The 27,158-nt window shown below is 52.5% G+C and overlaps 1 protein-coding gene and 1 long non-coding RNA gene across 10 annotated transcripts in view; one reads left to right on the top strand and one right to left on the bottom strand.

The window, feature by feature from the left end:
- Positions 1–4,771: 4,771 nt before the first annotated feature.
- Positions 4,772–26,069, bottom strand: ENDOV (endonuclease V). Of its 6 annotated transcripts, XR_013177953.1 has the most exons (10): positions 25,533–26,064; positions 24,888–25,059; positions 16,764–16,898; positions 16,450–16,489; positions 14,618–14,772; positions 13,700–13,768; positions 13,177–13,305; positions 11,156–11,229; positions 7,163–10,302; positions 4,772–7,103 (listed from the first exon to the last, which is right to left on the bottom strand). XR_013177953.1 is itself a non-coding variant. In XM_077166172.1 (9 exons), exons 1-9 carry the CDS (start codon positions 25,586–25,588, stop codon positions 10,161–10,163), a joined length of 972 nt encoding a protein of 323 aa, XP_077022287.1. In that variant the 5' UTR covers positions 25,589–26,064; the 3' UTR covers positions 4,772–10,160. The 6 variants fall into 6 exon arrangements, 5 of the variants coding, with proteins under 5 accessions (XP_077022287.1, XP_077022288.1, XP_077022289.1 ...); XM_077166172.1 differs by having other exon boundaries at positions 4,772–10,302; XM_077166173.1 differs by having other exon boundaries at positions 4,772–10,302; positions 14,618–14,730; positions 25,533–26,062.
- The window catches only part of LOC143688342 (uncharacterized), a 51,523-nt gene continuing 49,770 nt past the window's right edge, over positions 25,406–27,158 (top strand). For all 4 annotated transcript variants that reach the window (XR_013177958.1, XR_013177959.1, XR_013177956.1 and 1 more), the window contains exon 1: positions 25,406–25,713. This is a non-coding gene — a long non-coding RNA (uncharacterized LOC143688342). The remainder of the gene's footprint in view (positions 25,714–27,158) is intronic.

The following is a 27,158-nucleotide window of genomic DNA, read 5'->3' as shown; positions in this document are numbered from 1 at the left end:
CCCTGCCGCGATTCATTCGGGTGTCAGCGCTGCCCCCGCCTTTGCCTTTAATTAATAATCGGGTAAAACTCCACGCAGGACCCAGCCAGGGCAGGCAGGAGGAGGTGGTGGGGCGGGGCTGCCCGGGGTGGGTGGGCCAGGCTGGAGAGGACCCCCACCCCAGCAAGTGTGGGCTTCCCAGGCCTTCCCTGGGTCCTCACTGCTCTGGGGGACCAGAGGCTGGGGGCTGACTGCTGACGGAGGGCACCTGCACCTTGGGCACTGTCCCTGGAGTGGGGGGAGCCAGGCCTTAGAGCACCTGCCCAGGGCTACTCTCTCCTGCCTAAGCGCCAGTCATCCATCGTCACCATGCCACGGAGGAGGAAAGAGGCCCAGAGAGGTGCAGTGACTTAGTCACGCACACACAGCATGCAAATACAGAGGCAGCCCCTCAAGACCCCTTCGCAGAGGCAGGAAAGGGTTGGAGGGGGCTGGGAAGGGAAGAGTGTGGGCACAGGCCTCCCCGGAGCGCCAGCCAGACCTTGGGTCCTGGGGGCCTCGGGCAGGGGCACAGAGACAGAGACAGGTTAGCTGGAACATCTATTTGGATCTGGCTTGAATTATTGAGCAGCTCAGGACTTATTCTTAGCTCTGGGGCAGGCTGTGGTCTGCAGGGATGACACTCTCGTGGCCCTATTTTTAAGCCTCAGGTGCAGCAGAAGCATCCCTCAGCCCCCCTACCCCCACCTTCACCCCTGCTTTCCAGGTCTCCCGTGAGCGCCCCAGACTGGCCGGGTGTACAGCGAGCGGATTCTGGAATAGGCTGCTAGCTGTGGCACCTCAAGGTCCTCTTCCTGCATTTGGGGGACAGGACACCCGGGGTCCCCCGCCAGGTGGTTGGGCCTCACCCTGGCTCCCTCCTTTTGCTTCTGTGTTCTGCTGGCCGCGTTTTAACCGCCCGCCCCACATCCCCTCAGCCTGCCCACCTCACCCAGTCAGACCCACATATTCTGCTCCTGTTAGTCCAGCCCTTGGGGAAGAGACCCCTACATGCCCCGCCCCCCAGTTTTCTGCTGCATGTCTGGGCTGCACCCCCATCCCCATCCCGTGGAGGGCCAAGTCTCTAGAATGGCATTGGCACGGACATTAGACAGATGGGGTGAGGGGCTCCCGGCACAGGGCCTGCGACTCACTTGTCCTCAAGGCTTTAACCTTAACTCTGGTTCTTTAAGGTTCAGATTCCACCTCCAGGCTGCCACTCCAACTCTGAGTCAAAGCTTCCTCGACCCCCAGAACTTCCAGCCCTGGGGTATACGCTGCCTTCTGTTGTCCTCCAACAGGCTCACCTGGACCCTTACTTTCCTGAAGTCAGACCCTTATCTGAGGAATCCATGAGGCGCTAGTTGCTGATGGGGTAGGATTTGCACCCCCAGTGGCTGGCCTCTGAGGTGCCTATTTGCAGGGAATTTTGCCTGAAGGCTGATGTGTCTCAACCTTGATCCTCCGTGAATCTTCCTGCACAGGGTGGTTCCTCCAATACCCTACTCTGAGCCGCTCTCCTGGTGGGGCATCTTAGGGTGGGGGTGGGAGTTGGGCGAGGGTGTCCTTATAAACTGCTCACAGGCCAGAATGACAGGAATAAAAGAGAAAAGACTTTAATCACTAAAATCAGAAATGAAGGAAAGACATCACAGCTTAGCCAGGTGGGGGTGCCCAGTTTTCTGGTCAAGCAAACACTGGCCTAACCATTACTGCAAGGACATTTTGTGGGCTTAAATAATTAGTCAGTTGATTGCATCTAGAATTCATTACATCTATGATCAACTAAGGGGAGTGTCTTCGGCAATGAGAGAATCCAATCAGTTGCGTTTGATCTAATCAGTTGAAAACTTTCAAGGGAGATGTGATGATTTCAGCAATCAGAAGACAGAACTTTCATCTCTACCTCAGGCAATCAACTTCTCCTGGAGAATTAATCAAAAACCTTCATTGGAGTTGCCAATTTGCAGCCTGCCCTATAGAATTTGGACTTGTGCATCCCACAGTTTGAGATATTTTATTAAATCTCATATTTACAGATATCTCCTTTTGGTTCTGTTTCCCTACAGAGTCCTGACTATGACACAGACAGAGAATAATACTAGGAACTATTAGACCATGTAGAAACAAACTATCAAAACTAACTTGAGAAGAAAAGAAAACCTGAATAGACCTATAATAAGTAGAGATTCAATGAATAACCAAAAACCTCCCAACAAAAAAAAGCCCAGAACCAGATAGCTTCATTGGTGAATTCTACCACACATTTGAAGAATTAATACCAATCCTGCTCAAACTTCCCAAAAATAGAAGAAGGAGCACTTCCTAATTCATTCTATGAGCCCAGCATCACTCTCATACCAAAGTTAGATAAAGATACCACAATAAATGAAAACTATAGCCCAATAGCCTTTAAAAATACAGATGCAAAATTATTCAACAGAATACTAGCAAACCTGGGTGCATGAGAAGTTCAGTGGTAGAATTTTTGCCTGCCATGGGGGAGACTACAGTTTGATACCCTACATATGCACCCCTCCAAAAATAAAAAAAACCAAAATACTAGCAAACCAAATCCAGCAGCATGTTAAAAGTACTATATACCATAACCAAGTGAGATTTATCCCAGGAACACAAGAGTGGTTTTATATATGAAAACCAATCAATACACCATATTATATGTATGTGTATTGTATGTGTAAAAAATTCTATCTTTATTTATAGAATAAAGGGGGAAAAAACCCATAGGATCATTTCAACAGATGCAGAAAAAGCATTTGACAAAATCCAACACCTTGGGCCACGGTGGCTCAGCAGGCAAGAATGCTTGCCTGCCATGCCAGAGGACCCAGGTTCAATTCCTGGTGCCTGCCCATGTACAAAAAAAATAAATAAAATAAAAAAAAAAATCCAACACCTTTCATGATGAAAACACTTGCCTAATTAGGCATGGAAGTTACCTTCAACCTGATAAAGCATCTATGAAAAACCCACAACTAACAACATACTTAATAGTGAAAGACTGAAATACTTCCCCCTAAGATCAGGAACACAAGCGTTTTTCACTACTTCTATTTAACATCAGACTGGAAGTACTAACCCAGGTAATTACACAAGAAAAAGAAAAAAAGCATCTAGATTGGAAAAGAAGAAGCAGATGGTGTGATCTTATATATATAGAAACACCCAAAGAATCCACACAAAACATAATTATTAGAGCTAATAAACAAATTAAGCAAAGTTGCAGGATAAAAGATTAATATACAAAAATCAGTTGTATTTCTAGGCAACAGCAATGAACAACCCAAAAATGAGATTAAGCAAACATTTTCATTTATAATAGCAAAAAAATGTACATATGAATAAATTTAACCAAAGAAGTGAAGACTTGTACACTGTAAACTGCAAAACACTGTCAAAAGAAAAAAAAAACTGTTGAAAGAAAATGGGAAAGACATCTTTACCTGATGGTTTGGAAGAGTCAATATTGTTAAGATGGCAATACTTTCCCGATTGATCTAGAAATTTAATGCAATCCCTCCCAAAATTTCAACTGTCTTTTTTTTGCAGAAATGGACACATGATCCTAAAATTTCTATAGAATTGCAAGGGATCCTGAAGAGCCAAAATGAACTTGAAAAAGAACAAAGTTGTCAGACTTTCACTTCTCAATTTAAAAACTTACTACAGTGCGGGCCACGGTGGCTCAGCAGGCAAGAATGCTTGCCTGCCATGCCCGAAGACCCAGGTTCGATTCCCGGTGCCTGCCCATGTTAAAAAACAAAAACTTACTACAAAGCTACAACAATTTACTCCACTTGTATGAAATAGTTGGAAGACACAAACACATTGAGACAGAAAGCATAGTACAGGTTTCCAGGGCTGGACGGTGTGAAGGAATGGGAAGTTAAAACCTAGTGGGTGTAGGGTTTTGTTTGGGGTGTTGGGAAAGTTTTGGTAATGGATGATGGTGAGGGTAGCAAAACATTGTGAATGCAATTAATTCCACTGAATGGTTTGCTTGGGAGTGATTGAGATGGGAACATATATATTCTCACAATTACGTACGTATGTATGTATATATATATATATATATATATATATATATATATATATGCAACTAAAGAGACAATGGCAATTAATGCAATTATATAAATATTATATAAATGCAATATTATATGGCAATTAAATGCAATATACAATCCTGGACGGGATCTTAACAATGTAGGAGAAAAGCCCAAAAGGACATTAATAGGACATATAAAAAAACTGGAATACAGACTGAAAGTATCTATCAATGTTAAGATTCTTGAACTTGATAACTATACTTAAGGTATAGTTATAAATATCTTTATTCTTAGGAAATGTACGTGAAAGCATTATATATTCAAGGAGGATGAAGCATATAACCTACTCTCAAATGTTTAGAAAATGGGTAAGTAAATAGATAAATGATGATACATGGATAGAAAGATATAGCAAATGGGGCAAAATGTTAAAATTGGGGATCTGGGTGTCTGGAGTTGAGGGTAACTTGGAATCCTCTGCATGGGTTTTGCATTATTTTTGCAACTGTCCTGTAACTTTCAAATTATGTCAAAATACTAAGTTTAAGGAAAAAAACTACAGCACTTAAAATAGTGTGACGGGGCGTAAGGATAGACATACAGACCAATGGAATAGAACTGAGAGTCCACAAATAAACCCATATATCTCTGGCCAACTGACTTTTGACAAAGGTCCCAAGACTATTCAATGTGGAAAGAATACTCTTTTTTAATAAATGGTGCTGGGACAACTGATTGTTCAAAAGAATGAAGTTGAAACTCAACCTCAACATTGTATATAAAAAATTAACTCAGGGTGGGCCACGGTGGCTCAGCAGGCAGAGTTCTCGCCCGCCATGCCGGAGACCCGGGTTCAATTCCCGGTTAACTCAAAATGGAGCAGAGTTGAATGTATGAGCAGAAATTCCCAAACTCGTTGAAGGAAACATCTGAATAAGTCTTCATGAGTTTGGATCAGGCAATGGATTCTTAATACGTCACCAGATGCACAGGCAACAAAAGAAAAAAAGACACACACTGAACTTCATCAAAATTAGAAACATTGTACAACAAAGGACACTATTAAGTGAAAAGACAGATTGGAAGCAAATATTTACAAATAATATATTTGATGAGTCTAATATCCAGAATATATTTAAAATATTGTTATAATTCAACAATAAAAAGACAATCCAATTCAAAACATGGGTAAAGGATTTTTAGACATTGCTCCAAAGGCATTCAAATGGGCAAAAGCACATGAAAAGATGCTCAGCATCAGATTGTTAGGGAGAATGCAAATCAAAACCACAAGGAGACACCACCTCACAGCCATGAAGGCGATAACAGCCATCCTTGGTGAAGAGGTGGAGAAATTAGAACCCTTTCATCTATTGCTGGTGGAAGTGTAAAGTCGTACAGTCATCGTGGAATATAGTTTGGCAGCTTCTCCAAAAAGCCAAACAGAATTACCATGTAATTCAACAATTCTACTCCTAGGTGTATGCCCCAAAGCTTATACACAAATGTTCACAGCAGTATCATTGATAACAGTCAGAAAGTGGGAACCCAAATGTCCATCAGCTGATGACTGGACAGACAGACTGTGGTCTATGCATACAACGGAGCATTATTTGGCTGTAAAAAGGGGATGGAATTGATACAGGCTACAACATGGACAAACCTGGAAAAGATTATTCTACGTCATATATCCCATTTATATGAAATGTCCGGAGAGGTAAAGCTGTTGTGACAGCAAGTAGATTGGCGGTTCATAGGGTTTAGGGAGTGAGCACCACTGGGTGTCACTGCTGTTGGGTAGGGGGCATATTTGGGGTGATGAAAATGTTCTGCAATTTGACAGTGGTGATGGTTGAAAAACACCAAATCCACTGAATTGCACACATTAGAATGCCTTAAATGGTGCATCTTATCTGAATAAAAGAGCCACAACTCACATATAAACTGTCTGCAAGTTTACTTCCTGACCTGCCCCTTGCTGGGGGGAGGGCTGCTCTCCCCAAGCTCCTGAGCAAGAGAGCAGCCATTCCAGCTCAGGTCCTTGGTCAGGGGAGGCCACTCTGACCCACAGTCTCTGAGGAATCCCTTGGGCCCTGGCCATCTCCACCTACTCCTTCAGGAGAGAGGAGGCCCCTCAGGGTTGAAGCTGCTGTATTTTGTGCAGAAACTGTGCCGTCCTAGGGGGGCCTTCTGTGTGCCAGGCTCAGTGTGGACCCTGCCTTGCAGCTCCTTAGTGCCTCCCTGAGGATGTCCTCTTGGAAGGGGCTTTGGGTGGGTGCAAAAAGGGCAGAGGACGACCCAGTGCCCAGGAGGCTCGGTCCTGCCTGGCCATCCCCAAGGAGCCCACCTTCTAGGGCCTGTTGCCCTGGAGACCCTTCCTTCCTTTTCATCGTTGGTGTCTGCCCAGCCTTGCTGGCCTCTGCGGAGCCCCACTTCCCCAAACCGACAGGCCTCCTGGATTCAGGCCCGCCTATGGGCCAGGGGCTGTGCTCAGCCTGTTGCCTGTGTCTCACTGAATCTTCCCAGCTGTCTGGCGTGGGAGGAACTTTATCCCCATGAGGGACCCGAGGTTCTGGGAGGTTCCGTGTTTTGTCCAAGTCCTGGCTGGTAAGAGGCAGTCAGGATGCCAGCCAGCTCTGCCCAGCTGCGACCCTGCAACTCCCCCATCCTGATGGAACATGGCGCGGGGGTGGAGCAGCTGTGGGCCCCCCAGCCCTGCCTGTAGTGAGGGGCTTATTCAGGGCCCGGGGAATGGGGGAGGGTGGGCAGGTCCAGGAGTGAGCAGCGGGGTGAGGCAGGTCCCCGAGGGCCCTGGCCCGCCTGGGGTAGGCTTTGGAGCACGTCCAGGGCCGGGGGCTGCGAGGTGGCATGGTGCCCTCCGACTCAGCAGGTGGGCGGGACACAGCAGCAGCTGCTGGGGCCCCCGGTCAAGTGCCATGTTTCGTTTTCCTTTCCCTGGAGCGGTGGAAGTAGGAGTGGAAGAAATCCAGGCACTAGTGAGGCTACTGCAGCCAGCACCTCCCCTGCCCAGCCTAACGTGAGACCCTCAGCCCCCACCCGTTTTGGGGAGATGCAACCCCATGGTTCCTTGCCTGAGGGTGAGTGTGAGGGGAAGTTCCCTCCACCCCCAGCAACCATGCAGGACCACCAGTTCCCTGTCCCCACCTACTATGGCCCCAGGACTAAGGCTGTCCCTGGGAAGGGTCTCTGCCAGGCTGCTCATGCCCAGCAACAGCCGCTATGCCTAGTGAGCAGATTCTGGCCTGTCCCTCTGACACCTGAGGACTCTGCAGAGGCCTGGCCAGGAGGGAAATGACCCATGCCACCCCCAGACCACAGGGGCTTGTTCCTGGGCCCAGCCGGTGGCCAGACTCCCTACCCTTCACTGACTTTGTGTCCATCACTGCAGAGTAGCAGGAGGGGCCACAGCTCTGAGTAATGTCAAATGTCACCTCGGGTTTTCTCTCCCGAGGGTCCTCAATCCCAAATGCCATTGGTGTTGGCCGGAGCCCCAGCAGCCAGCAGCACACCTAACAGGTCAGGGGGCACCTCGCAGGCTGAGCCAGGGCCTCCACCACCCACCCACAACGTGACAAGGATCTACTGGGGGGGGGGTGGCAGCCTGCAAGTAGTGAGGGGCTCCAGCCAGGGCTCTCCCCTGGCCTGGATGGCTACTCCCTGCCACTGACCCATCCTTCCCCCAACTGGGCCTTGCAAAGGGGGACACAGTGCCCACACGTCCCTCCATTCAGCCTCGCCTACTCTCCTCCCACCCTGGGAGGTCTGTGGGGGTGCTCTTTCCACAAAGGCTTGGAGATTGGGTTGGAAGGAAAGCCCTAGGGGGGCCAAGGCACAAAGCACCCCCCTTCCCGGGAGGCAGGTCCCCTGATGGAAGGGATGGCTGCAGAGCCATCTGACTGCTGGGGCTCAAGTTGCTGCCCAGCTGGGCCATGGCACAGATTCCTCCACCTTTGCAAGGGTCCCCCTCAGTCCACATGATGGGGTTTCTTAGATTTCAGGAAGGTTCCCTGAGGCTGGATAGCATGGGCAGTGAGATGGCGAAGCCCCGCTGACCGGCCTTCCCGAGGTGTGCGGAGCTGCCGGGCTGCAGCCTGGATGGGTGGGCAGGCCCCAGCCAGCCGAAGGCTCCAGCGTGGTTCTGGCCAGTGTTCCTGGTGCATGGGGGCCAGAGAGCAGCGCCCCTAGCACCCATTCTCTCCACATCCCCAATCTGCGCCCAACCCGTTCACTCTCTCAGGCACCAGGGTTTGAATGAATGGGTCTGGGGGTAATCCAGCCTGGTAGACCCTGGGACACGGAAGCTCACTTGCTTTTGTCCTGGCCCCATGGAGTCCTGAAAAGGGAGACGCCGGCACCCATAGGTGGGCCAAGGCCTGCCACAAGCCCTGGGAGGTCCCAGGTCAGTTCTAAAGCCATAGGCACAGCCTGGTGTAATTCAGCAGGTTCCACTGGGAGGGATCAGGGTGCACAGGGGGCAGGTGGGGGCTCCCAGGGAACCCCCGGCTTTGGGGCCTGAGGCGAGGAGGTGGCACTAGAGGATGAGGTTCACGATGTTGCGTCACTTTGGGAGACGGCACGAGGCAGGACAGGATGTGGACACCCGGGCCTGCTTTCCTGCCTGCAGGATTCCCCTTGAGCAGACACCTGTGGAACAGGCCAGACCCTGATCATCTGCCCTGGGCCATCACACGAAGCCCCTTAAGCGCCTGGACGGCACCCACCAGCTCATGTGGTCTTCGCGGGCCGTTCCACCTCCGGCTCCGTCACTGCTCTGCCTGCCTGATTCGCCCCGATTCTGGACTTCCGGGGCCCAGGCCCTGGAGGAGACCTTTTTTCCCAGAAATAAAAGGAGATGCAGAGACGTGGCACGGAGGGAGGCATTGAGAGCCCTGGGCCTCTCTGGACTGCTGCTCTAAGTTGTGAGTCAGGACAGTGGGCTACTTGGAGAGGATGACACAAATGACAAACACCTCTATGGATTTCTTTGTGTTCCTTGGCACCAGATTCCAGAGTCCATGGGGAACCTGGGGGTCTAGGGCTGCTTGGCCCAGTGGCAGGGCTGTGGCTGGGTGGAGGGCAGGCCTGTCCTCTCCCATCATGCCCCCTGCCCACTGTCTCCCCGCTGGGACTTCTTCCAGAATGAGGAAGCTGCCAGTAGGGCCCAGTGGGGCTGCCATAGCCCCTCAGCAGCCGGGCGACAACTAGAGTTGCAGAGCTGTGCTGGCAGGGTCAGAAGAGAGCTCGCTATCCATCAGCCTCACACCCCGGTGACGTAGGGCTCACCTGGCTTCCTGGAACCTCTTTGGGGTTCCTCCACCCCCAGCTGGGACAGCAAGGGCCTGACACCCACCTTTGGGGTCCTGGGCCAGCCCCATGTGGCACCTCACACCTTAGTACAGATGCTGGCAGGACAACGGCTCCTCTGCTCTCACCCACCTCGGCCCCCTTGAGGCTGTCTGAGATGGGATGATGTTCTCTTCCGGCTCCCAGGCCACCACGTGCCGGCAGAAGCAGGCAGGGCACTGGCAGGGCAGCCAGGGGCCAGCACACACAGCGGGGATGGCCTGAAGCCTGGTCACCCTGGCCTAGACCCACAAGGAAAAGGCGGAAGCCACTCAGGTGGCTGCTGGGGCTCATTCAAAGCTGTCCCAGAGTCCCCTTCCTGTGTCCCAGTCACTGGAGGACAAGCCCACACTCTCTGGATCTGCCCCTCTGCCTTGTACAGATCTGGCTTCTGCTGAAACCACGGTGGTGGCTCCAAGGCACAGTCACCACGTGGAGAAAACAGGGCCTGGGCGGGGAGGGACACCATCTTGGGGCTCGCACATGAGCTGGCTAGGCCTGCTGTGGTCCCCAGGGTGGGGAGGTGGGGGGTGGTTCTCTAGGCTCAAGTGGTGGCTTTAGGGATCCTACCTGCTGCTGGGAGTGATGTTCCCTGCCATCCCTAGAGATGAGCACCCCCGGTTTGGTCACTGTTCCCAGAGACTGCAGTGGGAGGCAGGGGAGCTCTGCGTCTCCATGGCACCCAGCCCCGCCCGACCACCAGCCCTGGCCCTACTGTTCCTGGATGCCTGGGCTTGGGGCTTTCAGATCTGTCCTAGGGCCTCGGCAGCGGGCCCTGCATGGTCCACCCTCCCCTGTGGGCTCTTCCGAGTCTTCTTCGGGGCACACCTCAGGCCTCTGTGCATTCTGGCTCCTGGCAATAAAATAGAGAAAAGGGCAGCATCAAACTTGAGCCGGACTGGAAGCCTTCCCCGCGCCCGCAGGAGGTCCTGGGCGGCAGCTGCCGGTGTGAGCAGACCACTGCCAGGGCTTGGGTCAGCAGGCCAGACATGCCCTGGATGTCAGGGGTCTGTGTGCACTCAAGCCAACCCCAGCCCTGTGGGGGCTTAAGGATTCCCTCCAGGTTTTAGAGTGTCATGGCTGGGCCTGGGAATAACCACGGATTTACAGGGAAAACAAGCAGAGTGGATGAGAAATGCTCAACACGCCTCATCCAGGGTGACGGCTGGGAAAATCCCCTGGCCTGCCCCCACCAGCACCCTTACTTTGGGGGCATCTCCCCAGTGCAGAGTTGGGGGACCAAACTCTGGGTCTAAACTGCCAACGGAAATGTCGTGCCCCTTCTAGCTGTGGGGCCCAGGGCTACTCAGTTTTCTGTGCCTCGGTTTCCTCATCTGTAAAATCTGCCCGGTGACCAGACCGTTATAAGAATTAAACCATCCCTGTACACTCCTGGTGACAGTCTCTTGCTTTGGGGACACGCCCAGCCACTGCAGCCACGGTCACTTGTGCTTGTCCCCCTGGCAGCCTCACACACCTCCTCAGGGGCCAGGACACTGGGGTGTGCAGAGGCAGGCGGGAGACCTGCCGGGAGGAGGGGTCTGGGACCAGGTGGGCCCGTGGTCTGTGGACTTTGGGGGCGCTTCAGGAGAGTTCCCACTGGCTGGCACCCACTGGCTGCACACTCCACTCCACCTTTCAAGGACCCCCTCCTGTGACCTCTACCTGGCCCCAGGTGGGGTCACCCCAGCCTCCCTGGCACTCACTTCTCCTGCTCCTGTGGGGGTGGCCTGGGGACCCCCAGGGTCTTGCGGATGTATTCGCGGGAGCGGATGTCAGCCTGGGGGGACAGAGGGTCCATGTGAGAAGCGCAGGCACTGGCTGGGGTCCCAGGCTTGCCTCGGGACAGGGCACTCTACCACGGAGCAACCTGATGGGACTCTGGTTCCTGCCCTAATGCCCACCTTCTGGGGCAGGGGCAGGGGCAGCAAGCCCACCGGTGTGCATGAGGGGGAGGGACAAAAGCCTCAGGCCCTGCAGCTTCAGACGGAGCTCGGCAGCCTCATGAAGGGTCTGCGTGCTGCAGAACGGACACTTGCCAGGCCTTCACCGAGTTTCTAGCTTGTGCCCCCCTGCAGGTTTGTTAAGCCAAAGGTTTCTCTGCTGGAAGCCTCCAAGGATGCCCCTCAGTCCAGTTGCCCCGTTTTTGTTTCACTGTCTGTCTCTCCTACTGGCGTCAGCCAGACCCCTGTCCCAAGGGAAGTGTTTCCAGGAAGCCTGCAACGTCACAGGGACTAAAAGATGGCTTGTTGGTGGGGACAGCCTGGGAGAGGGAGACACGGAAGGGCTGGAAGTCTACGCAGGCATCGCCGGAACCTGGCTGCCCGGGCTGTCCCCCACCTGACCCCCCAGGACACCTGTCCTCAGGAGGCCCCCTGATTCTGGCTCAGATGAGCTTAGCACACTTTGGGGCCAGGTGGCTAATGCCCAGCAACAGCTAATCCGCCCAGACTGTTTCTGTTTCCAGAGTCACGGAGGGAAGTGGGAGTCCCTGCTGGGCAGGCGTCCCTGGGAGGGGAGTGGAGGCACCCTCACCCCTGGAGGAGGTAGTGCCTGTGGGTGGGGCACCCACTGTGGCCGGGGACTGAGCTGAGTAGAGGAGGGGCCTGGTGGCCGCCAGGGGCCAGAGCAGGCAGACACTACCTGTCTTTCTGTTCACCTGGGACCTCCTAGGAGTAGCTGGTGGACAAATTATTGACAGAGTGGGAGAGTGGGCCCAGGAAGAAACCAGGTCAGAGAGAAAACGGGTCCTGCCAGACAGGAGGATAGGGAGGGCAGGCTCCTGGGCACAGCCGCGTGTACCACCCATGGCCGGCTGTGTAGACTCAGGCATCAGGCGGCTGCTCTCAGCACTGCCCCCTGGCCCTCGTCCTGTGTTAAGGGTTCAAGGCACATTGCAGGCCGTCCCCTCCCAGCAAGGCTGGGGGCGACTGGGAGAAGGAGAGGGAGAGGCAGAGGGAGAGTTCTGGTATTGAAGGCTTGGTGGGGAATTTCTGGGTTTCTCTTGGGGTTGGCTGGAACAGAACCGTAAGACCTCCCGGGGCTGGGGACCCAGCTACAGGCCTGAGAAGCCAGCCGAGTGCTGGGGTGGGAGGAGGGAGGCGGGGGGCAGGGGCCCACTCTGGGAGCCTCCGAGGTGTGACCCTCTGTGGTCTGTGGACTGCTGCTGCCACCTGGAGGCCACTCACAGGCCAGCAGCCAAGAGGGCCGGGCTCTGGAGCATGAAGAACTGAGGAACCGGGTAAGCCATGGGAGAGCGGCAGGGGGCACAGGGAGGCACCAGCTCCCAGAGGCGCCCCGTCCCATCAGAAGGCCCAATGGCCCCACACCATGCATGGCCGCTGCTTGAAAAGGCAATTCTGTGACCTCCTGGTTCAGACCCGCCCCGACCCAGGCAGCCCCCCTCTGGTGCTGAGCCTCCCAGGGCACGGGCCTCCTCCTGGGGCCCTCTCCGCCTCAGGCCCCTGACCCTCACTGCACCAGCCTCTTCGGGACCCACAGCCCGCCTCTGCCAATGGTCTCTCAGCCTGGGCAGGCCCCGAGGTGGGCTGCGGCATCCTGATGGCTGCGCTGCGTCTCCCACCTGTCCCCAGCCATTCTGCAGAACCATGGCCTATATGCGGGTGTCTGGCGGGTGACTCACCAGTCCCCGATGGCGACCCCGGCCCCCTGGGCCTGGGAAGCACTGAGGACCCGCTCTCGAGGTGGAGGGGCGCTGGCCACCCACCTGGCGCACGGGCTCTGGGATGCGGAAGCGACAGCAGCTGCGGGTCAGGCGCACAGCCGCCTCCAGGCTCGTCCTGTGGCCCACCGAGACGTAGAGGGGCTTGTGGCTGCGGTCGTGGCTCCTTAGGGCCTGGGGACAGGAGGCCGGGTCAGGGCACTGGGAGGACAGGGACGGCCCAGTGCTGTCCTGGGTGCAGGCGTGAGCCTGGAGAGCACCTGGGCTGGAGCCCCAGCCCTCACGGGGTGGGGTGGGGTGGGGTGTGCAGGGTCCCAGAAGGTTGTCAGTCCCCCTGGGGCGGAAGAAGGAAATAAACACACATGCCTCTAGTGGCAGGAAGACGGGGAAGAAGTGAGTGGGGCTGGCACCTGCACATAAGGTACACGCACATGTGTGCACGTGTGTGTGCAGGTCCCCTCCTCTTCCTCAGCCTCTGGGCCTCTCTGACCTGGGACGGCTCCCCACAAGGTGGCCCCCCTGACCTCCCAGTGGAGGGGCCTGCCCGGTGGGCACAGCTACCACTCACCATCCCCAGGATAGCCCCAGAGACTCCCATCAGCGGGAATGTGTCCCCTGCAGCCTGCAGACGTCGAATCTGGGAAGCGGGGAGAAAATGAGGGAAGAATTCCTTTTCCAGGGAAAGGGTGAAGGAAGCCTCTTCCTAGTGACCTGGGCAAGGAAGAGGGAGGCAGGATCTCGGAGGGGTGTGGCGGGAGCGCCGCTGCCCCCAGCCCTCACAGCACTTGGCTCTTCTCTCCGGTTCTAGACGAGGGGCTGGGACAGGCTTGCAGGGGCCCAGGCTGGGAGCAAGGCCCTACACGTGCCCATGGGGCCACGGGATCCCCCCCGGTGACACCAGCCACTCCTTCCCTGCCTGTTCTCCTGACAGGAATAGGGGCGCACTGACATCAGCTTAACAAATGCAGGCACCGAGGGGCCAGGGTGCCTGAGTAGGAGGCAGACCTTGCTCCAAGAGCTTGAAGGGCAGCAGGAGAGTGGGCTGTGCCCGGAGGAGGGTGGAGGGAAGGGGGCAGCTCTGAGGGAGGTCGTGGGACATTTGGGGTAGTTCGGAGGCCTGTGTGCTCACAGGAGGGGGCAATGGGGAGCCACAGGGACAGATTGGGAGCCTGGAGTGTGTCCCCAGTAACTGCCAGCCTCTTCCTGACACGGGGCGCAGCCATGGTAGAGGCAAGGGGCAGGGGAACGTGGCACCCCAGGACACACCCCCGGCATCTGGAATGCTGCGAGGGGCTGGGAGTGGGGAACGAGCTCTTAGCTTTCAGAGAAAAGCAGGTTTTCCTTACGGGCAGAGGATCCAGGAATGGAGAGGAGAGCCTCGCAGGCGAGGGCTGGCCCAGGGCTTCCGTGAGGAGGGGCGCTCTCTCATTCCCCACTTCTCACGCCACCCCTGGGACCCCGGGTTCACTCCAGGCCCACCACCCACCTTCTCCTTATGCAGGTCGTTGTTCTCCAGGCCATCCACCTGCAGGAGCTTTTTAGCCACCCCGATGCAGGGCAGGTCAGTGAGCACGCCCAGGTGGCAGGCCACCCCGAAGCCTGCCGGGGAGCAGACGGGGAAAGGTGGGGCCACCCCGAAGCCTGCCGGGGAGCAGACGGGGAAGGGTGGGGCCATCCCGAAGCCTGCAGGGGAGCAGATGGGGAAGGGTGGGGCCACCCCGAAGCCTGCAGGGGAGCAGACGGGGAAAGGTGGGGCCACCCCGAAGCCTGCCAGGAGCAGACGGGGAAGGGTGGGGCCACCCCGAAGCCTGCAGGGGAGCAGACGGGGAAGGGTGGGGCCACCCCGAAGCCTGCCGGGGAGCAGACGGGGAAGGGTAGGGCCACCCCAAGCCTGCCGGGGAGCAGATAGGGAAAGGTGGGGCCACCCCGAAGCCTGCCGGGGAGCAGACGGGGAAGGGTGGGGCCACCCCGAAGCCTGCTGGGGAGCAGATGGGGAAGGGTGAGGCGGGCAGACTCGGAAGGAGCTCAAGTCTAGAACTGCCCTGGGGGTTCCCCTACATCGACAGAGGTCGCTGACGGGTGGACGCCAGGGAGGGTGGGTCCCCAGGCCCCTCCCGGACCCCCCACCAGGCCCAGGCTGACACGGGCAGTCCCTCTGCCTGACTTCACAAAGGCAAAGCTGGGTCACGTGGGTGTCCTTCCTACCGACAAGGAGATCGATGAGGGTGCAAACAACACTGCACCCTCACTTTCCTTTTGCTTTCTGGAACCTTCTCTTTCCCCTTTCTGCTCCCCCTGTTCCCCAGGCTGTGCCTCCCGCAGATGCTCCGGCTTGGCCTGCCGGCTCCATCCCTTGTTTCTGGACTCACAGGCTCCAAGGAGGCAGCCAGGACCCTGCCATGTGGCTACCTGGTCCAACACCCCCCACAGCCTACTTCTTTGGCCCCTGCTGATGTCACCCCACCCCCCTCAAACTTGCTCAGGACAGCATCCCCAGGTTTATACCGGGGGGACAAAACATCTCATTTTCTCAGTCTGATCTCCTGGGATGGGGTCCCAGCCCTCCCAGGGCGAGTCCAGGCCCTGCCATCAGCTGGGGGACGGGCACATCTGTCCGGGCTGGTCTCTGATGAGGCCTGGCTGCTAACATGAAGCTGCTCAGAGCCCAGGCTGCGACTTGGTCGCATTCAGCTCACACCAGAAGAGCACACAACTTACTGAGTGTTTAGGAAACAGAGAGAGAGACAGATGGATCGAGACAGACAGATGACAGATGACTAGGTGGGAAGGCATAGATAGAATGGTACAGCTAATGCAGTAAAATGTTAACTGGAGGCAGGTATGCCGGAGTGGTTTGCACGGGTTTTGTGGGTTTTTTTTTTTTTTTTTGGCTTTTTCCAACTGTCCTGTAAAGTGTGAAATTATTTCAAAATAAAAAGTTTGATTAAACCAAACCAAACCAAACCCTAAATGGCAGCCCCTGGAGATCTGCCGGCTTAGGGGGCTGCAGGTGGAGGCCAGGGGAGGGCAGGAGAGGTGGGAGGGGTGTGTGAAGAGACAGCAGAAGGGGTTCTTTTCTGGGTGGCGGTATGAGCGTGTTGGGGGGAGCAGGGCTCCTGGGGAAAGGGGTGAAGCCGAGTGTGAACACCATGTACTAACTGTGCACACAGGCCCAGGTGCTGTCAGCACCAGGGCTAGCCACAGTGCCTGGCGGCAGAGCTGCAGAGGTTCCCTGGTGTGGACGGCTAGAGCCCCATCTCTGGGTCTCTCCTTCTCACAGCACCCCGCCCTGACCCCCTTTTTAGGAAGCAGGATTACCTCGGTGGTGGAGCACCCCATTTCCATCCACAAGAAGGACCTAGAAAAATCACAGGGAAATCATGGTCAGCTGAGGGGGCCCCTGGTCCATCAGGTGGGTCCATACCAGGAGTGGCAAGAAGTGGGGTGACAGCTACTCGGGGGCCCGGGTGAAAATCTTACTCTTCTTCCCCAGGATGCAGGTGAGGCTTCTCCCAGTTCGGGGGTGGGGGGGCAGGGATGTTATGCGGGCCTTCCCTCCCTGGGGCAGAGGCAGAGGGTGGGGCTGTCCCCTACTCCTGTCCCCTTCAGAGGTGGGGGCGTGAGGCACCTGCCTGGGGCGCGAGGTGGGGCTCCTGGGTCTGCAGCCGCTGCACCGCCTCCACCAGGAAGGGCGCCTCTCGGAAGGCCAGGAAGCCGGACACGTAGGGGGCCGCCAGGCTGACCATGCGGCACTCCTCGTACACCACCTGTGCCCGGCAGCCAGGCGCAGGTCAGCGTCCCCGTGGGCTCTGCATCCCTCCCAGGGCCCACCCACCTCCCGTCCCTCTTCTCCCCTCCCCACCCATCCCTTTACCCATTCTTCCAGGTCATTCCCAGCTCCACACATGCTCTCCTTTCCTTCCCCCGACCTAACCCTCTGCTGTCCTCTCCTCTGCCTCACCCATCTGGGTGGAAAGTACAAAATGGTGAGTTAGAAAGACGGGCAGGATGAGCCACCCTGCAAGCCAGTGCTGGGGATTCAAGGTAAGCCTGCTGGAAAGGTACCTGGGCCACATCAGGTGCATGAAGTCTGTGGCCAGCCTCACCCCTGCCTGCCTGTTGTAAGCTGGAGGTGACACCTGCCTTGCCCTACCTGGGTGTTTGTACGCCTTAATGGACAGGTGGAAAAAAGCACTTCTATTAAGTGCAAGGTGAACAGGCATTATGAGGGGCAATGGGGGAAGAGGCCCTGTCTTCTTAGAGTTGGTAGTAGCAAGGAAGGAAACACTGAATTTATGAAAAAGGACTTAAATAATTCAGCACAAGGACAGGCATGAACACAGCTAGAACAGCTACAGAAGAACAAGGGTCCCAGAGAGACAGGAGAGTCTGAGGAAAGAGTCTGAGGCTGCCACTGCCCATGGCCTCGGGAAAAAAGCTGCAGAGAGGCGTGGGGGGCTGGAGGGCCCGCCCACAGGCCCCTGAAATGCAGGGCTGCTCCCACCACGGTGAAAGGGGTCTGGCGGAGGAGAGTAGTGGGGCCTCAAGCCTTGTGTTTCCAAGAGCGGAGCTTTCCTTGCTAGGACTGGATTATCTAGGACCCTGAATGCTTCCTGGATTTTTAAATTGAAACCCCCAAATCTCCTGGTGATAGCTTTCAAAATCACAGCTTCATTTCTTCATTTGAAGATGGGCCAATAACTAAGAGATGAGAGTCCTGAGTTAGAACCAAGGGAGGGGCCCTTCCTTGCAAGGCTTTTATCAATGACTCGACAGTAAATGCACCACATCTGCAGTGATCCAGGGCTGGGAGTGCCCAATCCCAGGACTCTGAGAGAATCAGACTCATAGCGAACCCAGCAGGCATGACTGCTGACCCCCCAAACTACAAGATGACATTTTTTTTTTTCGCATGGGCAGGCACTGGGAATTGAGCCTGGGTCTCCTGCATGGCAGGCGAGAACTCTGCCTGCTGAGCCACCGTGGCCTGCCCTACAAGATTACTTTTAATGAGGACACAAGTGAAGTTTCAATGTGGAAAAGGTGGCTACTGAAGTCTGAATCTCCTCACCCAACCAAAAAGGAGAGGAAAGAAAGAGCCTCCATTCCCCTGCGATGACGGAATGAAGTGATGAGTGGAAATAAACAGCCTGGACTGGTGAGGCAGCCCCAGGCCCAGGTTGGGCCGATGCAGGTGGGGCTGGGTGAGGAGGGGCTGTGGCGGGGTCCCTGTGGTGGCAGAACCTGAAGAAACGGTTGGAGCTTCACTTGCATGAGGAGAGCACAAGTGGAGACCTGGCGGCATGGTGTTGGCGAGCGACCTGGAAGGAAGAGGCTTGGAAGGACGCGGGTAAAGGTGGACTTCTCCAAAAGAAGCTGCTGCAGATCAGAAGACACACTGGTCATCCTTGCCTCAGAAAAGGGCGGCATTTATTAAAGAAACTGCTTGTCACTGGCCTCGTGATCTAAAAAGTTCAACTAGCCACCCAAACCCCCAGCGCTCACTGCAGAGCTACCTGGGTTACTGATGAGTTAGGAAAATCCAATACAATTTAAAATGACCAGTAAATGACGGTCAACAGCTGTACAGAGATTCTACAAGACCTCAGCCAGCAAATACCAGCACTATCCAGCAGATGAAAATAAAATGCTAGCCCCACCAGCAATCACAAAGTAGAAGAAAGTGGTGACACCTCCACAATGAACTAAATATTTCTAAACAAACAGAAAAGCAACACAAGGCAGAAATCTCAAATGAGAACAATGGACCAAACAAACAAACAAAAAAACACTAGAAGTGATAGAAAATGGAAGATAAATCGAAGAAAGACAAAATTATCTGAGAAATAAAGAATAAATTACCAAGTGACCAAGGGGGAGTGTGGTCTGGGCTGAAAGTGCAATAAGTTCATTGAGGATACACAGGAATCAAGAAAATAAAATGTACAAAGAGTTTTTAAAAAAGTGACGGACAGAGAAGACAGGCAATAAGAAAAAAAAAGCACAAACAGAATAACATGACTGAAATATGTGATGAGAAAAACAAAACTATGGGAACAGACTCATAAATAGAACTAACCATGTTTAAAAACTATAATCCAGGGCGGGCCATGATGGCTCAGCAGGCGGAGTTCTCGCCTGCCATGCTGGAGACCGGGGTTCGATTCCCAGTGCCTGCCCATGCCAAAAAAACAAAAAACAAAGAAAAAGCCCGATAATCCAAAAGTTAAGATCGCACCACCACTGGAAGAGCCAACTGTCGACATGGGAAAGTTGACCCAGAAAAGTCAACTTAGGACACATCCTAGTAGGGAAAGAAAGAACAAAGGAAATAGGCACCATGGTGAACCAAAAATCCCACCACAAACACAACTCAGAGGCAGGGCTGACTGTGGAAGGTGGAACGGTTTATTCTGTGCTGCTGCCTCGAGGCTGAATTGGCACTGATGAGTCAAAGTCACAAAAAAGTACATTTCACCCCAATCAAGGTGGCAGGGTAAGATGCTTCAGGGCTCTGTCCCCCCACAGAAGCTTCGAACAACCAGCATGCACTGGCAGAAACATCCTTCTCAAGGTCCAGAAAACAGTTCAAGGCTTGCAGAGACAGGGTAAGCACTCAATCAAGATAAAGGTTATCCTGAAAGTGGTAGGATCTCGTGGCGCCCAGGCTGGCCCCTCCCCTAGCTCCTCACCGCCCGTTTTCCCAGTGAGGGGATCCTCAGTCTCATAACCAGATGGAGTGGAGTAAACCCCATGCACACCCTGGGAGCATGTTAAGTCTGGAGCACCTTGTCTGGTGGTGGCTGAGGAGCTCACTGTCCTCCAATTTCCCCTGCACGCAGAAGGCAACTTACAGACATCTCCTACAGAAAGCTGTGGGAGAGCTGTCAAGCAGCTGTCTGGGGAAGTAACTGCTGGCTGTAGGACATACAGTGCAGTGCCTAGAGCGTGAGAAAACTGTTTCTTAGAGAAAAAGGTTTTTTTATACCACATACAGGGGAATTCCAAGGCCACAAGTGCACGCCCAAGACAAGATCACTTGGAAGAAAGGATCACGGGAGCCCTTGCTTTGGCCTCGAGCTATTCTGTAAACTTATTTTATGGACAGCTCTACAGGACAGTACTTATATAGCTCAATCTGCAAAGACTGAAAACAGATGTTTTGCTTTTTTCCTTCTTTTTTCTTTTTGTTAGCTCCTGTCATTCAAGGAAAGCTGTCATAACACTAGCTGGATATAAGCTTAAGGAACAGATACCTCAGAGGGTAAATACCAGATCACACATGAAAATATCAAAATGTTCAGGTTTCAACAAAAAATTTTAAAACATACAAAGAAACAGGAAGCAATGGCCCAGGCTAAGAAGATTAAAACATTAGAAACCATCAACAGGGAGGAATGACCTGAGATAAACCAGAAAAGACTTCAACAAATGGTCCTAACTCTGCTCACAGACCTAAAGGAAAACATGGACAAAGAACTAGAGGATTTCAGGAAAATGACTAATGAATGCAAAGAGAATTATCAAGAGAGAGATGAAAGTTATAAAAAGGAACCAAACAGAGCTGAAGACCACAGTAACAGAAATTTAAAATTCCCTAGAGGATTTCAAATGATTGGAGCTGGCAGGAAAAAAGAATCAGTGAACCTGAAGATAAGACAACTGGAATCATCTGAAGAGCAGAAAGAAGAAAGAATGTAGAAAAATGAACAGAGCCTGAGGAACCCAGGGACACCAACAAATGTACCAATATAGGTATTATAGGAGTCCCTGAAGGAGAAGAAAGAAAGAGAGGGGCAGAGAGAATATGTAAAGAAATAACAACCAAAATTTCACCAAATTTAATGAAAGACATGAATATACATATTGAAGATCCTCAACAAATTCCAAACAGGAATAGACCCACACTACCAAATGCTATAATCAAACTGTCAAATGCTAAATATAGAGACTTCTGAAAGCTGTAAAAGAGAAGGCATGGCTCACACATCAGGGAGCCTCAGTAAGGTGACATGCTGACTTCTCACTGAAAACCATGAAGGTAAGAAGGTAGTGTGAAGACATATTTAGAGTCCTGAAAGCAAAAAACTGCCAACCAAGAATTCTATATCCTACAAAAATGAGGGAGGGATTACGATATTTCCAGATAAACAAAAGCTGAAGGAGTTATCACCACCGGTTCAGCCCAAAAAGAGATGCTAAAGAGAGTTCTGCAGGTTGAAACGAAAGGACAGCAGACACCAGATCAAAGCCTCATGAAGAAATAAAGAATTCTGGTGAGGCCCATGACACTGGTAAATATAAATGCCAGAGCTATTGCATTTTTCACTTGTAACTTGACTTTTTACTTCCTACAGGATCTGTAAGACAAATGCACAAAATGTAATAATAAATTAGTGGTTTGGGACTCATAATGTATACATGTAATTTGTGGCAAGAACTACATAAAGGTGGGGAGATGGATATTGAAATTGGTATCAAAGCAAATGAGAGTTATAGATTTAGGATGTTAAATTTAAGACTTAGGGTGACTACAGAGAAAATATGCAAGCTTATAGAGACAGAAATAAGAGCACAGGTTGCCAGGGGCAGGGACCAGGGAGAATGGGGGGTTAATGCAAAATGAGTGTAGGGTTTCTGTTTGGGGAGAAGGAAAAGTTTTAGTAAGGAAGGTGGTGAGAATATTGCAAAGTTGCAAACATGAGTAATCCTGCTGAATGCTCAGGAGTGGTTGAGAGGGTAAATTTATTTTGTATATATGTTCCCACAATTAAAAAGAAAGAGCAACTAAAGAGGCAATAACAATTTAATGCAATACATGATGCTGGACAGAATCTAACAAGGGAAGAGAAAATGCTGAAAAGGACATTATTAGGAAAACATGGGAATACAGACTGTAAACATTATATCAATGCCTATTTTCATGAGCTTGCACTGAGGGTGGTTACATAAATAAATATCCTTGGTCTTAGGAAATGTACGTGACACTAGGAAGTGTTTTAGGAGCATGAAGTACACAACCTATACTCAAGTGTTCAGAAAATGGACTGACAGACAATCAGAGACAGATGGACGGATAGACGGATTGGTAGAGAGAGGGAGGGAAGGATGGAGGGAGAGAGGAAAGAAAGGAAAGAAGGAAGGAAGGAGAAAGAAATGGCAAATGTGGCAACTGGTAAACGTGGTAGATTTGGGTTACTGGGTAGATAGAAGTGTGTGGGAGTTCCCTGTACGGGCTCCATATTCTTTCTCCACCTGTAATACAAGTTGGAAAATATTTCAAAATAAAAAGTTTTTTAAAAAATGAATTTCAGCTCAATGTAGAAAAGAACACAGCCATGGTGCCTGCTCTGGCATGGACTGCGTGTGAGCAGGTCATCCTCAGGGACGCAGGGGAAAGGACTGTAGGAATGGCAGGCCAGCGGCTCCCCAACCTGTTTTTGCTCAGAATCACAGGGATGCTTGCTTAGAAAAGCAGATTCCCAGCCCCTACTCTTAGAAATTCTGATTCAGTAATTGGGGTAAGGTTCTGGAATCTGTATTTTTAAAAGAAAACAAACGACTTCATTGATATATAATTTACATATTATGAAGATCACCCATTTAAAGTGTATTACCATCACCATAATCTAATTATAGGACATTTCCATTATCTCCAAATATAGGTTGTGCCCACTGGCCGTCACTCTCCGCTCACCTCCTCCACCAGCCCTGGGCCACCCACTTCCCAGGTGATGTCAAGTGTCTATAGTCTTGCCTGAGGAATCTGCAGTTTTAAACCTACTTCCAGGGGATTCTGGTCCTGAGATCCAGGCCAGGCATAGGGGGCCCTGACCTTGACCCTTTCCAACCATTCGCTACCTACGTTTCCACAGCACAGGCAGCAAAGGCTGGCCTAAGGACCTGGCACTCTGCTCCATGCTGGGGTCACAAAAGAAATGAGGTCTCCTGCCCTGGAGAATCTTAGGTCAGGTGGATGGAAACCAATAACTAATATAAGTGGGGAGGGCTGCTACAGGACATGTTTGGAAGTGGCCGAGGTCCCAATGAAAGAGAGGCTGCTTCTGTAGCTGTGGGGGGGTGGGGGGGGGGAGGAATGCTTGAACTGGGTCTTGGGGGGGGAGGGTGAGATGTCATCGTCCAAAGAGTAGCTGACATGGATTCATAGTGGGTTCACTGTGTGCCAGCGCTGTGTTAGCTGCTTTCTGTGCAGATTCCCATTCATTCCTCGCCACAACTCTGTAAGCTGGAGACTAAAGCTGTTGTCACTCTCCACTCAGAAAAGAGGAAAGGGAGGCCCAAGGGGGCTGGTGGGAAGCGGCAGAGCTTGGGTGTGAACTGAGTAATATGGCTCTGCATCTATGCCCTTTGCCCCCCTATGCAATCCCTCACCCCCACAGAGCCAGATCTCAGCCCACTGCAGCGCCCGCCGTAGTGTTGCTGCCTCTTAACCGAAAGGGCCTTCCCAGGGCACTGGCGGGAAGAGGAAACCCCAAAACTAAACAGCAAAGGCTTTCTTCCTCGGGGCGCTGCCAGCCTAGACTTCCTCTCTTGCCACCTCCCTCAACTGCTGACTCCCAAAGCATCACAGATCCAATGTTCATTTGTTTATCTATTTAAAAGATATTCAAGGGCCTTCTCCATGGCAGGCCTTGAACCAGACTACAACTTGTGAACAAGAGGACGTAGCTCCTGACGTCAAGGCATTTACAGGCCAGCTCGGCAGACAGACACATTCCAGTGTGAAAAAGAGAAAGGAGAGGGTGCTGAGAGGCAACCCGGAAGAAAGAATGTGTATGCTGGGACCTAAGAGATGAGTGAGAGTTAGCCAGGTGTAGAACGTTCCAGAAGAAACATCACAAAAAGAACAGGGAGCCAGATACAGCATGCATCTCTGAGGAATTCACAGTTGTTCAGAGCGGGGTGTGGGGAGGGCCACAGCTGGTGGTGAGAGCTGACCCTAAGGTGCTACATGAAGCAGGGGACAGGTACGTAAAGCAAGGGTCTTGAAGCCTGGTCAGTCAATGTGACTTTTATCTAGCACGTGCTGATGGGAGGGGCATGGAAGTGTTTTCATCAGTGGACTACAAAGTGAAACGATAACATCTGCTTTTTTAGAAGTACAGAGAAGGGACTGGAGAGGAGCAACCCTGGGGAGGGGCTGTGGGGATGCTGACAAGGGGACAGAAGGTAATGATACTAAAGAGGCAGAAATCGGGGTACATGGGTAGTTTAGTGGTTAGAATATCCACCTTTCATGTGGGAAACCTGGGTTCGATTCCCACACCATGAAACCCCCCCGCCCCCCCCAAAATTTAAAGAGGCAGAAATTGGAGCTAGTATGGGACTGCCAGAGGGAGAGACATACAGATGTCCAGTTTGGGTGTCTTGGGGGTGTGATGCTGCTGCCTCTGATAGAGACCAAAGATGAAAATCAGACTTTGGGGTAAAATAATGAGCTGATTCCGACTGAACAGTCACAGAATCTCTTTTGGTGTGTTCTTTTTGGGTGGTGGGGTGAGGATGGCATCGTTTACCCTGCCAGGTAAGCCTCTCTCCTTTAGTTTCTGCCTCCCAAACCTTTTAACTTCAAAGACTCCCCACCCTGTTAAAGAAATCCTAAAATACAAGAGGCCAGGCTCTAATCTGGCACTGCCCTCTGCTCTGGAGCCCCCGCCTCTCTCTCACGGCGGCTATTCCACAGCTGAGCCCACCGAGGGGCCCGGAACCTGGCTCAGCTTCCCCTCAAGGGTTACCTCAAGCTCAGGATAGCTGAGCACCACCAGGGAGGCACAGGCCTTGACACTGTCCCCTTGCACAAAGGACACGTCAACGCCCCCGACCCTCTGCAGACTCGAGAAGGCTGGGTCCCGCTGCCACGCTTCCGTGTCCCAGTCAATGACGCGGGCTTTCAGCAGGGCTTGCTCCCTAGGAGGGTTGGAGGAGAGAGACATCAAACGGGGACAGAGCGCCCATTCCGGGCTCTTTCGCCCCTCTGCCCCATCTCAATCGAAACTCCAGCCTGGGCGCCCCGTTTCCGGCCACTTCCTAGTAGGAAGACGCGAAAGCAGAGTCAAGATCCAGGAGTTTTGGTAAAAAACTGCTTCCTTGGTAAGAAACCTGCCGGATTTATCCCCCTCCAGGAGGTCAAGGGACACACGATGAGGTCACGGCCCTACTGGTCCGGCTTGCACAACAAGGGGACCGGAAACGCGCGGCACGCCGACCCTGGAAAACTACAGCTCCCGAAGGCCCTTTCGGCGCCGCACCGGAAGCGAGGCCTGGGCCTCGGCGGCTCCCGCACCTGCCGCTCCGACTCGGAAGATTTATGAGGCCTGAGAATTTCTGGAGAGCCGTATCGCTCCCACCCCATGCCCCCAGACATTCTCCGGCTCCATTACCGTTTCCAGCGCGACAGGGTTTCCTCCGGCGGCCGTTCCGCTGCCTCCTGCGCCATTGCTCGGCTCCAAAGTCTTCCGGTACGTCACTTCCGGAACGCCGCGCAGGGCGCCGTCGTTATCATGGCGGAGTTGGCGAGGCTGCTTTGGTGTCTGCTGCCGCCGGGGGCGGCTTTTCAGCTAGGTAGGCTTCCTCGCCGGGCCCTCGGGCATTTGTCGCCTCTTTGCGGAGGCCCCGATGTTAAACAAAAACACGTATCTGGGTATTTCAAGTCTCCCAAGCACTTCCGTTTATGTATCTTCTCCGATCCTACCAGGCCCGGTCTCCCTATTTTATAGCTGACAAACGGCGCGAAGCCGTAGCGTCTTTCAGCCGGAGGAGCCTCGGAGACCCTACTCTTCCACCAGGTCCACTTACGGGAGGTTCAGCCGAAGCCGTCTCGCGGGGGGTGGGGATGCGCCCAGGCCCAGCGCTGCATTGGCCTGCCCTCGTCTCCCTAGGGTTTGGCAGGGTCCCTGTCAGATTTCTCTTTGAGCTGTCCCAGCATTTAGCTTTACGTCTGGCACAGAGTGACGTTCGTTATTTGTTGAGCTAATGAATGAATGATTACGTTGGGAACCAGCTAAGCACAGAACCTCTAAGTTTAGAAAAGGTTGTGTGTCTGTTTTTCCGTCCCTGTGTCTCCAGCCTCAGCCAGAGTCCGCCTTGCTGTATTCCCAATAATTTGCTAAATAAACCACAAGCACAGTCCAGTACTTAATTTACAAATACTTTAGCCATTTGCACGTCCCCTAGACTCCAGTTTCAGGTGGGAATTGTGTATTCTTTTCAGTTCATCACATTGCTTAGCAAAGCTAGACTCACAAGGATGCTCAAAAATTTAGTTTTCATTTGTGCAGGATCTTGGTAGGCAGAAAACTTGCACCACCAAACTGAATAGGGACAACCTGTGAAACATTGAATATTACCTCTTGCTCCTCAATTTGAAGAATATTCCATGCCCTCTTTGTGCCAGGCTTTGGACTAAATGCTGGGATTATGGCATCCTCATGGTGTTTATTGTCTCAGGGAAACAGGAATATATGTATATATATATATATATATATATATATATATATATATTTTAAATAATTTTGTAATTTTATTTTTTTAAATACCAAAAAAAAAAACACCAAGCAAACGCAAACATTCCTATTTTGATCTTTCCATTCTACATATATAATCAGTAATTAACAATATCATCACATAGTTGCATATTCATTATCATGATCATTCTTGGAACATTTGCATCTATTCAGAAAAGGAAATAAAATGAAAACAGAGAAAAAAAATTATACATACCATACCCCTTACCCCTCCCTTCCACTGATCACTAGCATTTCAAACCAAATCTATTTTAACATTTGTTCCCCCTGTTATTTATTTTTATTCCATATGTTCCTCTCATCTGTTGACAAGGTAGATAATAGGAGCATCAGACACAAGGTTTTCACAATCACACAGTCACATTGTGAAAGCCATATCATTGTTCAATCATCAAGAAACATGGCTACTGGAACACAGTTCTACATATTCAGGCAGTTTCATCCAGCCTCTCCATTACATCTTGACTAGCAAGGTGATATCTA

This window comes from Tamandua tetradactyla, chromosome 6 (genome assembly GCF_023851605.1).
Source record: "Tamandua tetradactyla isolate mTamTet1 chromosome 6, mTamTet1.pri, whole genome shotgun sequence".
In the NCBI taxonomy this organism is placed as follows: domain Eukaryota; kingdom Metazoa; phylum Chordata; class Mammalia; order Pilosa; family Myrmecophagidae; genus Tamandua; species Tamandua tetradactyla.
This window is presented reverse-complemented; position numbering and strand designations above follow the sequence as displayed.